General features: G+C 42.7%; 1 protein-coding gene across 2 annotated transcripts in view; it reads left to right on the top strand.

Annotated features, from left to right (window-relative positions):
* The window catches only part of gpc5b (glypican 5b), a 507,172-nt gene that overhangs the window by 176,233 nt on the left and 317,254 nt on the right, over nt 1-13,685 (top strand). For both annotated transcript variants that reach the window (XM_052017859.1, XM_052017858.1), the window contains exon 4: nt 3,412-3,545. In XM_052017859.1, coding sequence (XP_051873819.1) covers nt 3,412-3,545 — 134 coding nt within the window. The remainder of the gene's footprint in view (nt 1-3,411; nt 3,546-13,685) is intronic.

Genomic DNA, 13,685 nt, shown 5'->3' with positions numbered 1-13,685 from the left:
CCTGCCTAGTGTTTCCAGCATTTTCTGTTTCCCTTCAGGAAGCCTTTTGTATTGTTCCGTTCACAAACTGAGTGTCGAGACACTGAGCTGATCTGTAGCCTATTCTGAAATCAGCTGACTTGAGCACAGACCATCAAATAAGCCTGCACCACTCTAGTGTGCAAGGTGGGTCAATTAGTTCACCTGCTGGATCGTTGGGAATTAAGTTCCTCTCCTGTAATGCAGATCTGGCCCAATAAGCATGGCTTTCAGATTGGATTGCAACTGTTTAAGGAGTAAATATGTCCCTTTTTATTTTACTGTCATACTGACCCTATCCCAGTAAATATCCAATAAACAGCCATTTTGATGCAATGTTGTTTGTGTGAATTTGGTAGATTGACCTTGGGCGTTGCAACTGTTTGGACTGGGTATTGTAGACTTGACGGCAATGCCTTCTCTTCAATTGCTCTGACACTTTATTTTGGCAATCTCCACAAACAGAACAAACCCTTGCCTGGAATGTTGGATTGATTTAATTATTTTGTGAGATGTTTTTGGTCAGGATTAGCTCTGGGAACAGTCTGCTGCAAGGATTTTATGTTCACTGTCTGGGAGAACTCACTGTCTGGGAGAACTAACAGCTTCCACATGAAGCTGACCTCCACAGCTTAGCATGGAGCTGTGCCTGATGAATAATTTGTAAAAGTAATTTCACTCTGCACAGTTTCATCTCCCTATGGATAATGACAGAAATAATGCTGGCAACTTGGTGATGCGGAGTAATGTCCCCCAAAAGACGACTGTTTATACCCCTCTGTCCTTTCAAAAAATGACCCCATCTCCAGAGTCCTTTGGAGATGAAAAGTGCTTGAATTATGCTCTCACCTACAAAAGTTTGTCCCCATCTTTCTTGGAATGTATAGTTTAAATAACTTCAATTGGGTTCCACCCTGTCACTGTACTAAAGTCAACCATCCCAAGTGACTGACCAAAGTCTTTCTTCATTCCCCGTGACCTACCATGCAACATTTTACATGGTTGATCACCGTATCCCTTTCAACGCCCCTCTACTTTACCTACCTGCATTTGCCTGCATCTATTCTTATTTCTCCAGTGATAACCAGAGAATCTCTTCTTGCACCTCCACATGTACACTGGCAGCATTGAACTCCAGCTCACCAGAACCTTTGTCCCTCTGTCTACTTGCTCTGAATTGTCAGACTCTCTAATATCTAACGTTGAGAAGCAAAAATCCCTTCCGGCAAAGTCTTTAGAACATGAGGCAATAAAGGAAAAATAGGAGTAGGAGTAGGCCATTTGCCATTCAACAAGATCATGGCTGATCTACCTCCAGCACCATTATCATGCCTTGATTCTCCTAATATCGGGAAATTTATCAATCTTTTGTTTTGAATGCAATCAATGATTGAGCCTCTGGGGTAGAGAATTCCAACAATTTGCCACCCTCTCAGTGAAGACATTTCTCCTCATTTTAATCCCTTTTTCCTCCTCCCACATATTTTGAGATTGTGACTCCTAGTTTTAGACACCTTAGCTAGGGAAAACATCTTCCCTGTATCTAACCTGTTGAGCCCTTTTGAAAAAAGGTATTGACGTCACCTCTCATTCTTCTAAACTCGAGGTAACAGAGGTCTACCCTATCTCTTTTTCATATGACAGATCCACTATTGTATATCCACTATTGGTGATTCTTCGCCACACTTCCTCTCTGGCAAGTATATCCTTGTGAGAATACTGAAATGGTACACACTGTTCTAGGTGTGCTCTCACCAAGGTCCTATATAATCACAGTGAGACACCTTTAATCTTGAACTCAAATTTTCTTGCTATAAAGGCCAGTGTACCACTTGCAGGATGGAAAATTTAGCTGGTTGTTTTTGATTCCAGCCACAAACTCCATTCCCTAAACAGAAACTCCCACCCTGTTCCTGGCAATTATCTGAGGATAGACCCAACTATTGACAGCCATAATTGCCAGTAAGTTTCCGATCTTGTACCTCTGCCATCTTTTGGACCTTCTGTTTCTAAGACTGTCCACCTACAATTCACTTCATCTGCTACTGAAACCCAAACAGTGCCTTTGTTACATCTAGAAGCACCCTTAGACACTCTCTCTCATTCTGTTCCATGTAAAGCTGAGGTCCTTAAAACTTCACTGCCCTTGCCTTACCAAGCACAGTCCTATTTACATCCTACCTGTGCATTGCCATATTTACATTGGATCCCACAAGCCATAGTAGAATTTTATCCTACTTTTCAAATCTCATGTGAACTTGCCCCTTTTTATCTCTGCAGTCTTCTCCAGCTCCACAGCCCTGCAAGGTATCTATAAGTTTTCTGTTCTGCCCTCGATCATCCTCAATTTAATCATTGTGCCAGTGATAACAATGTCTTCAGCTACCAAGAGCCCGAGTTTTGGAATTCTTCTTGTATTTTCTCCACCACACTACCTATCTTCAATTCAGGCACTCTTTAAGCTTAACTTTCAGCCATCTCTCCTCAGATCTTCTTAAGTGGATTTTTGTCAATTTTTACATTACAGAGTTTAGATCCAGGATGGTGTGTGACTTTGAAGGGAACTTGCAAGTTATGGTGTTCCCATGCATCTGCTACCATTGTTCTTAGCTGTAAAGGTCACAGGTTTGGGAAGTTCTGTTGAAGTAGCCAGGTTAAGTAACTACAGTGTAATTTTTAGGTGGTACGTATTGTAGCCACAGGTGAGGGAATGAATGTTCAGGTGGATAATGGGATAACAAATAAGCAGGCTGCTTTGTCCTGGATGGTGTTGAGCTTCTTTTGTAATTTTGGAGCTGCACACATCCAGGAAGTAGAGAGTATTGCATCATACTCCTGATTTGTGTCATGTAGATGGTGGAAGGGCCTTGGAGTATTAGGAGGTGAGTCTCTCACGAAAGGATACACAACCTCTGACCAGCTCTTGCGGCCTTAATATTTATGTGACTGGTTCACTTGTGTGTCTGGTTAATAGTATTCCCCAGAATATTGATGGAGTGATGTTCGATTCTGTACAATCACTACATAAGCATAGAAATATATTTATTTTTAAATGGGAATACGGGTGAGCTAAGAGCTTCCTCCTGGCTCACCCACAATGGATACTCGAATGTCTAGAGTTGAGGGATTTATCTAGGAAGAGGCTAGATGTTCTGAGTTAAACCATTCACTTTGGCATTTTATATTAGGCATTACTCATCACTGAAGCCTCACATAGGTTCTCAGCATCTACAATGAAATGATATTTGGAAAATGTCTACATTAAGAACCAAAATGATATTAAATTCATCTGCAATTTTGCAACTATTCTGCACCTCGTTACATTTGCATTGAGGTTTGGTCTTTATTTACAAAAGAAAGAACTGAATGCTCACGTGTGTTTTTGTGTTGCAGGTGAGTAAGGTTTGTGGACAGCCCCAAGAGCGACCAATAGCGACAGTGCTAGTAAGCACTGTACGGACGCCAGCCACAGTCAACTTCAAACCACAGGCCGTCACTCAATTCGCCAACCTGACCCAGAGAAGAAGGTACAGGCAAAATGCTAATGGTATTGTCTGGTTAATATGGAAGGTTCTTCTCTTTCCTTTTGTCATAATCCTTGGGCAGATAATCATCATTCATCTTGTTGGGCAGTGTTTGGAGTCTGCTAGCCAATCTAACCTGTCTTGGTATCATTTGATGCCTTATCCAAGAACCTGACTGAAGTTACACTGTGGGAATCATGGTTTCAGCCAGAGATCTCATTGTACTTGGTGCAATGGTATCTTATTCTTCTTTGCCCATTTGGAAAAGGATAATATATGGAGATCTAGTTTATGCAGAACTGTGATATGTTGAAATGAATTCTGTCTGTGGGGAGCTTGCCATTTCCAGTTGAAATTGCAGGAAAGAGTCTACAATTGCCTCATTGTTCTTGGGCTAGAAGGAGGGCAATTAGGTGTTTCTGCATTTGATCTTTTCCTGTGCCCCTCTCTGTAAGGTTGCCTGTTCATTGACATTGACTGAACATCAGCTAAGGCTTGATATTTGACACCCCATGACCACCTATGCTGCCAACACATATTATGACAAGTTCGCAGATGAAATACCATGTGCAAGATACCCATGAAACTGTTTCCCAGTACATATCAGCACCATTGGAAAAGCAGTCGGGAAAACTTTTGCAAGTGTGGACGAGAAGCTCTAACAGAGGTTCACCTCAAACATCAGCAGTGGGAGAGAGCATCAGCCCCAATGCTATTCCATAACAGTGGTGCTATCATATCTGAAGGTTGTGCGGGGAAATACGACACCCATGGTAAAACATCAAACACAGAAAAGTGGAAGCAGCAATCAGCCATTTGACCCATCCAATCGCTCCGCCGTTCAGTCCATCGTGGCTGATACCCTTATCTCAATATTGTTTTCCCACTCTCCTCACAGTCCATTGCATCTAGAAATTGATCTCCCTCCTTCTTTGCACACTAATCTTTTACATGAGACTTCATAAAAAGCCTTCTAAAAATCCAAATACACCATAGCCATTGGTTCTACCTTATCTATTCTTCCAGTTACATTCTGAAAAACTACAATAAATTTGTTAAACACAATTCCCTTTCATAAATCCCTGTTGAATTTGTCTAATCCCATTGATATTTTCTAAGTGTCCTGTTAACATATCCTTCATCATAGATTCCAATGTTTTGCCTGCTACTGATGTTAGGATTATGAGTCTGCAGTTCTCTGTTTCCTCTCCCTCCTTTTTTGAATGGTGAACTTTGCTGTCCTCCAATCTGCAGGAGCAGTTCCATAATTTGTTGAATTTTGGAAGATGATAGTCAGTGTATCCACTACTACCATGACTACCTTTTATTACTCTGGAATGCACATTATCAGGCCCTGGGGATTTATCAACTTTTAGTACCACTAATTTCTCCAGCATAATTTGTTTTACTAACACTGATTTATTTTTATTCCTCCTTGTTGTTAGACTCTTGTTGTGTCATGTAGATGGTAGAAGGGCTGAATTCCTGAAAAGTTATTTATCTCTACCAGGAAGATGGAACAAAAGTATTTAGAGTCATAGAGTCATATAGCATGGAAGCAGGCCCTGCGATCCAACCAGTCCATGCCAACCAAGATGTCCATCTAAGCTAGTCCCATTTGCCTGTGTTTGGCCCATATCCCTCTAAACCTTTCCTATCCATGTACCTGTTCAAGTACCTTTTAAATGTTGTTAATGTACCTGCCTCAACCACTTCCTCTGGCAGCTCATCCCATATACAGACCACCCTCTGAATGAAAAAGTTGCCCCTCTGGTCCCTATTAAATCTCTCCCCTCTCACCTTAAACCTGTGCCCTCTAGTTCTTGACTCCCCAATTCTGGCAAAAAGGAAAACTTGTTCAGTTGTTCTACCATTTCTTTCCCCATTATGTCTTCTCCTGTTTCTGACTTTAAGAAACATTTGTCCTTGATAATCTTTCTCCTTTTACCTACTTATAGAAGTTTTTATGGTCCGCATTTATGTTTCTTATACGTTTGCTCTCTAAGTTTGTGCTCTCAGTCTATTTTTGATTAATTCTAAACTGCTCCTAATCTTCAGGCTTGTTACCTTGACCACTTAATATGAGTCCTCTTTGGACATACTACTATCGTCAGCTTCTTTCATTAGCCAAGGTTTGGTCACTTTTCCCTTTGTGTTTTTGCACTGGAAAGGAATGTATAACTGTTGCTATTCAGGCATTGATGCTATTGCCTATCCACTATCATGCTTTTCAATGAATTATAGCCCATTCACACCTCATGTCTCTGTAGTTTTCCTTATCTATATTTAAGACCTTCATTTCAGATAGAACTACTACACTTTCTGTCTTAACAAAGAATTCTATCATATTATGGATACTCTTCCTTAGAAGTCCCCCCACATCCAAAATGGTTATTAACTAACCCTTCTCATTGTGTGGTACTCAGTCTAAGATGGTCTGTTTTCTTAGTTAGCTCCTCAGCATATTTGTTTCAAAAAATCATGTGCATACTCTAGGAATTCATCCTACAGAGAGTATTATTGTTAGTTTTATTTACCTGCTCTATGTATATAATAGCATAAGAAATTACCTGTAATTTAATATATGTTAAGCTCATCTGTGGTGACTGCAGGACCCCTGTTACATATCCATCTAATTTCCTGTGAAATACTGCCCCCTCCATTACCACCACTGTTTAGAGGTCTATAAACAAATCCCATGTTTGAAAATCAAACAAAAAACCTGCAGATGCTGGAAATCTCAAATAAAAACAAAAAATGCTGGAAACACTCAGCAGGTCAGGCAGCATCTGTGGAGAGAGAGAGAGAGAGACAGTCAACATTTCAGGTCTTTCGACCATCCTTGTTGTTAGACTCTTGTTGCCCAGCATTCCCAAGAAGTTATTAATCTCCTCTTCCATGAAGGCAGAACAAAAGTATTTGTTCAATTGTGTCAAAAAGGAATGTATCACAGCACAGTTCATGAATTCATTCTGTAAACGTTAGCTAATTGCCTACCCACTTTCATGACTTTCAGTGAAGCTCACCAATCTATCATAGCCATTTTGTAGTTTCCTTTGTCTCGATTTGGGACTCTCACTTCGTGAGAATGCGGAGACATTAACCTCTCTCAATCTTGCTCTACTTCCATCCTTCACTAATAACCCACCTCACCGCCTTTTCCATTTTGCCTATCCTTCCTAAATATTAAATATTTTTGGAAATTTAGCTCCCACCCTTTGTCACCCTGCTGTTGTCTCTGTAGTTGTATCCATTTATATCTATTTGCTGTTAATTCATATTATTATGAATGCTTCACACGTTCTGGTACAGCACCTTGCATTTGTCTTTTTGACATTTTTAGTATTATTGCATTTTTTGTACTATGGTCTTTTTGTATGTATCATATTTATCACATTTCCTTGTGATGTAGAAAGGGGCCATTGAGCCCACTGAGTCTGTGCTAGCTCACAGAGCATTCCCATCAGTCCCATTCCTCCACTTAGTTCCCTATAGTTTATTTTCTTTTACATGCTCATTAACTCCTCCCTGATTGTCCTGCCACCTTTCTAGACATTACAGTAGCTGGTTAACCTACCAACACATCTTTGGGATGTGGGAGGGAACCCACATGGACACAGAGATAATGTGCAAACTCCACCAAGACAACACTGGAGGTCAGATCGAATGCAGCTTGCTGGAGCTGTGAGACAGCAACACCACCTGCTGTATCACCATGTCACCCCATGGCTTATAATGTATTTTCCTATCTGGGCCATATTTGTTTGTGTGTTCATTTATGTTCTTCCCTGATACAATTTGGTTCTCCTTTCAGAATTAGGTTTATTATCACTGATATATGTCATGAAATTTGTTATTTTGCAGCAGCAGTACAGTGCAAGGCTTAAAAATTACTATAAGTTACCAGAAAAAAGTGCAAAAGGGGAATAACAAGATAGTGTTCATGGGTTCATGGACCATTCATGAATCCATGAACACTATCTTGTTATTCCGGAGGGGAAGAAGCTGTTCCTAAAATTTTGAGTGTGGGATTTAAGGCTCCTTTTTCCTTAATTTCTTGTCTTTTCTCTTTAGCATTCCAGATTTCTTTTCACTGGGAGCAGGGTAGCTCACCACACTACCCCTGCTCCCCATCATTTATTTAGTTCAAATCCCATCACCGTGCTTTTGGTGTTTGAGGGAGGAATATTGACTGAGACATTGAAAGAACTCCAGATACATCTTCAACTAGTATCGAAGTTTAAACATCTCTCCCTTGCTAATCCCCAAACCCTCCATCTCTACCCACTCCAGAGTCTGACTACATTCCCCCACCCTGTTCTCTCCTTTCCCTTCCCCATCCCCCAGTTGTTTCCCTACTCACCAGCAGCCCACTCCCTTCCCCATCCCCTAGTTGTTTCCCCACTCACAGCTCACTCTCCCCTAGGGGGAGTCTAACCCTCTCCCAAATGCTGCCTTTCACACACTCCAATGCTGTTCCTGACAGCTGATTGTGCTTCAATACCTCCCCCCACTCACCCCCAAGACCCCTGGGAGACAGGAGAAACAAAGGACTGCAGATGCTGGAATCTGGATAAAAAACACTATAATGCTGGAGGAACTCAGGCCAGGCAGCATCCGTGGAGAAAAGCAGGCAGTCAACGTTTCGGGTCAGGAGCCCTCTTCAGGATCCCTAGGAGACAGTCTGCCTACTGCTGTCTGAAGTCGATGCTCTATGTGGCTCCGCAGAAATTAGGGCCCCATTCTTTCAGAGGAACAGAGTGGTTTAGAGAAATCTGAAAGGCAATGCTTTGTTGCTGGAGGATCAGTTTTCCTCAGTTAATGTGAAGTCACTGTGTAATGCAGGTCAATGAAACAGCTCATGATCAAGACAATGATTCTACAAACAATGAGCAGACAAATGACCAGTTAACTTTCTCATACTGGTGTTAATTAATAGATAAAGAGCCACCAGAGACACATTAGGTTGAACGATTCTCATATTATTCAATGATTCTGTATGTATTTTCTCAATAGTGTTTCTTCAACAGTATTGGACTTGAAATGTAAATTACCGCAATAATGATTCACACCTTTCTCTGACCAGCTGCTGCCTGAGCTTGTCAGTTGCCTGCCTCAAACCTCATTCATAACAGGATCTATTCCCTCAGTGCTATCTTCCACTGGCATCCAGTACAGTACAAGGCCTTTCTGTGGAAAGGTGACTGTCTCTGGTCCCAGTGTTACTCTGAGAGCTGGTTAAGCCCTGCTTACTGGCTGTCAAAGCTGTCACTGAGGTTGAGCATTTGTGAATGTCTAGGTGGCACCACTATCAAATCTGTGGAAGTTTGTACTTGCTGCTTCACCCTGTAGGAGATCAGAGATCACCCGGGTTGAAGCTCAGGACTTTTCTCTTTGCTCTGGAGAACTAGACTTCTGCTTGGTCACTTGTGCATACTGCAGGAATTCATCCTCCACAGTATTATCGCTAATTTTACTTACCTGTCTCTATGTATATTAAACTCATCCATGATGACTGCAGGACCCATGTTACATATCCCTCTGATTTCCTGTTTAATGCCACCCCCACGTTACTGCCGCTGTATAGAAGTCTATAAACTACCCCCATGTTTGAAAATTTAAAAAAATACAGATGCTGAGAATCTCAAACAAAAACAAAAAAATGCTGGAAGCACTCAGCAAGTCAGGCAGCATCTGTGGCAAGAGAAAGAGGCAACATTTCAGCTCTTCAGATGCTTCATCCTTGTTGTCTGACTCTTGTTCCTCAGCGTTCCTGAGAAGTTATTTATATCCTCTTCCATGAAGACAGAACAAAAGTATTTGTTCAATTGTGCCAGAAAGGAATGTATCACCCCACAGTTAATGCATTCATTTTGTAAATGTTAGCTATTTCATGTCTTTTAGTGAAGTTCCCCAATTTATCACAGCCATTTTATAGTTTCCTTTGTTTAGATTTAGAGCTGTCACTTTGTCAGAACGAAGATCCATTAACTTACCAGTTCTGAATGGAAGTATAGTCAGAAGACCTGCACCATTGTAAGCAGAAGGTTGTCCAGATATTTTGCGACAGTGTTGCCACGTTCAGTACCCACTGTGCTTTCCCTGTAGTATAATGGCAGGCATGTGAAGGTTTCATAAACTGTCCTATTAAACTGTGGAAAAATAACCAGCAGTGCAAACGTTGGTTCTATCTTGTCAAATTCTGCCTGCAGTCAGCATCTTCAGCTGAGGTACATTGTTAGAGGAAGGGAGAAGACAGAGTGAGTGAGTTGAATCTTGATTTTAATGTACAAAGACCAAATCATAAATGAAAACATATTTAGAGCACTTCCCACAGTACCTTTGATGTATTGGAGAAAATTAAAATGTTACATTAGTTTGAAATGCACAATTAAATCAAATGTATATTTTGTTTGTGGATGTTGCTGCTCAGGCACCTTTCTGTCAGGCAGTTCCTCAGGGTAACAGGTGACTTGCTTTCATTGCTGTGTGAAGTGGAAGTTTCCTGTTTGTGACTTCTTTTAACATGGGTTGGAAGTTGCACCCCAGCTGCCACATGATCTTCACAGAGTAAAGTCATGGCTCCCTGCCAAGGAGATATAAAGTGAATAAAGACCAGGGTTTGCTGCACGGACATCTCTCTCTCTCTCACTCTTGCACTCGCTTTTCTGTGCTCTCTCCTACACTTGCAATAGCGTTTGCACTTTCTCACATACTCACAGGTCCCGACTCTCACGCACACAGATATACTCGGTCTGCGCATCCACACATACGTGCATATAATATTTTCTTTCCCCCTCCCCTTTTAACCCCACCTTTACCTTTCTCCTTTACCCCCTCCCCCTTTGCCCCCTTCTCCCCGCCTCCCCTTCCCCAGTCCTCCACCTCTACCCACTCCACAATCTGACCACGTTCCCAAAACCCTACTCTCCTCCTTTCCCCTCCCCAACCCCCAACTGTCCCCCCCCCACCCCACTCACCAGCAGCCAATCCCTAGGGGGAGTCTAACCCTCTCCCAAATGCTGCCTTTCACATACTCCATTGCTGTCCTGACTGCTGATTTTGCTTTAGTACCAGCTCCCTCCTCTTCCCCACCCTCTCCAACACCCCCCACCCCCCCTGTCCCAGCAGCTGCACCTCCTGTGGCCTGCCAGACTCCCCAAAACCCCTGGGATCAGTCCACCCAGTGCTGCTTGAAGTCGCTGCTCTACGTGGCTCCACAGCAACTGGATCACCATTCTTTCAGAGGAACGAGGATGGTTTGGGACACTTTGAAAGGCAAGGCTTTGTTGCTGGAGGATAAGTTTTCATCAATTAATGTGTAATGCAGGTCAATGAAGCAGCTCATGAGCAGGTCAATGATCGAATAAACAACAAGCAGACAAATGACCAGTTAACTTGTTCACACTCGTGTTGGTTAATGGATAAAGGTTGGGCTAGAAGTGGGTGCTCTACCCCTCATTCCCCTTCTGCCATGAAAACACACGGAGAATTCCCCTATCTTTCTTGAAACAACGCTATGGGACCTTTACACCACGTCAGGTCCATGATTCAGAGGTGCCTGTTAGCACAGGCTTTAACCCATTTGCTTTAAATGAATTAATGCCTCCATGAAAATGGAGCTTAAAAGGATCCTGTGAGCATGTTATATTCATGTCAAAGCTAATGCCTTCTAAGCTATAAGGCTGATTTGGCAAGCTTCATGGTGGGCGAGGTTTCCTTGCTGGCAGCAACCACTCAGAAAATTGGCCACATAAATTCTGCCATTAGCCTTTCATTTAACCATAAGGAGCAGCTAATTACACTTCTTTGTAATCCTGCAGCCTGATTATGTCATTTCGAAAGTGCTGGTTCGCAGCTAAATAAATAAGTCACTATTTACTGCACTGCACACTCAGTAATCCTGTGATTCTCAATTCTCTGCTGTTAACTTCTTCAATGCCAATTATTTCTCTTTGGTTCCTGTTCTTATTTTTCCTTTTGTGGCGACTCACCGTTTAGTCGGGCGAACCGGCTCGGCAGTCGGGTCGAGCGGCGTCGGAGCGACGAGGCCCAAGATGGCGGCGGGCCTCGTCTTTCCCGAGCGACGGGGAGAACCCGCGCGCGGGAAAGTCTTGATGACGTAGCACTTACGTCATTGCCGGTTGGATTGGGCGGGAACAGTCTCCCTTAAAGGGCCCGCGCAAGGCGGGAAAATAAACTAGTTCTTGTTCGACAATCCTCCGACTAGCGTCTTGTTTTATTTCGCGGTAGCAACCGCTACACTTTCATAATTTGCCCAAGATGTTGACTGCTTTTCGGCACTTAGGACTAATTATGGTCTGTGCTCAAGGACTCCAGTAAACTTGGGCAGTGAGTTATGTACAAAAGTCTGAAGTCCCACACCACCAGGTTCAAGAACAGCTACTTCCCTTCAACCAGTTGGTTCTTGAACCGACCTGCGCAACCTTAATCACTACCTCAGAATAGCAACACTATGACCACTTTGCACTACATGAACTTTGTTTTTTTTGTTCTAATTGTGTTCTTTCCTGTAAAAGTTGTATGAAATTTATGTTTGTTTTTTTCTTGTGAATGTTGCTTATCTGATGCTATGTGCCTGTGATACTGCTGCAAGTAAGGTTTTCATTGTACCTGTGCATACAATATATACAATATGGTAGCGTATTGTATAATATACAATACGGTAGCATAGCGGTTAGTGCGACGCTATTACAGTGCCAGCGATCGGGGTTCGATTCCCGTCGCTGTCTGGAAGGAGTTTGTACGTTCTCCCGTGTCTGCATGGGTTTCCTCCAGGTGCTCCGGTTTCCCCCCCACATTCCAAAGACGTACAGGTAGGTTAATATGGGTTTAAAATGGGCGGCTTGGACTTGTTGGGCCGGAAGGGCCTGTTACCACGTTGTAAATTAAAAAAAAATTTTAAAAATACATGTACTCGTGCATATGACAATAAACTCAATTTTGACTTTTACAATAGGCTGCCTGTCTGTTAAAACCCTACCAAGCCCCCCAACTCCCTTTACAGTTTCCAAGATTAAGTTCAAGTTTATTGTCATGGGCATACATACCCAAGGTATAAATGCCATGACAATTAGCTTTTTGCAGCAGCAGCACAGTATGTTACGAACATGACAAACATAGGATACGTAAAGTTAAATTATACAGAACTTACATGACAAAATAATCCAGGTGCTCTGGTTTTCTCCCACATTCCAAAGATGTATGGGTTAGGAAGTTGTGGGCATGCTATGTTGGCGCCGGAAGCGTGGCGAGACTTGCGGGCTGCTCCCAGGACACTCTACGCAAAGATGCATTTCACTGTGTGATTCGATGTACATGTGACTGATCAAGATATCTTATCTTTATAAAATAAACATAACGACATTAGTGCAGGTTGAGGGAAATATAGTCTGAGGTAGAATTAGGCTTTTTCAGGTCATTTCAAGAGCATGATGCAGTGGGAAGGAAGCTGTTGTTGAACCTTGAGGTGTGGCTCTTCAGGATCCTATACCTCCTGCCTGATGGCAGCATTGAGAAGAGGGCATGGCCCGGATGCTGGGTGGCCCTGATGATGGATACCACCTTCCTGAGACATCGCCTCTTGTAAATGTTCTCGATGGTGGGGAGACCTGTCCCCGTGACGTCAAATCTGATTTTTACAATGCAGCAGAAGGTCATTCAGCCCATTGTTGCTCCTTGGATCTTTCCAATTAATTTCATTCTCCTCGTCATTCCCCAATGTCTGCAAATATCTAATCCTTCAAAGATTTTGTTTAAGTTTCTTGGCTGTGAGGTTCATAGAAGACATTTTTTTTGAGTTGGTTGCAAATCATCTCATGTAGAGGAGCAGAAGTAGCCAGGCATTCTGTTCCATCATTAGCAACAAACAGAGAATGCTGGAGGGACCCAGCAGGTCAGGCAGCATCTATGGAGGGAAGTGAACAGTTGACATTTCGGGCTGAGAACCTTCATCAGGACTGGAAAGAAAGAGGGCAGAAGCCAGAATAAAAGGGTGGGGGGGAGGGGGAGGAGCACGAGCTGGCAGGTGAGAGGTGAATCCAGGTGAGGGGGGGAAGGTAGGTTGGTTAGGGGGGGAGTGGGATTTTGTGTGTGTTGCTCCAGATTTCCGGCATCTGCAGT

Source organism: Pristis pectinata, chromosome 6, assembly GCF_009764475.1.
Source record: "Pristis pectinata isolate sPriPec2 chromosome 6, sPriPec2.1.pri, whole genome shotgun sequence".
NCBI classification, from domain to species: Eukaryota; Metazoa; Chordata; class Chondrichthyes; order Rhinopristiformes; family Pristidae; genus Pristis; species Pristis pectinata.
The sequence above is the reverse complement of the archived record's forward strand: the minus strand, read 5'-3'. Positions and strand labels throughout refer to the sequence as shown.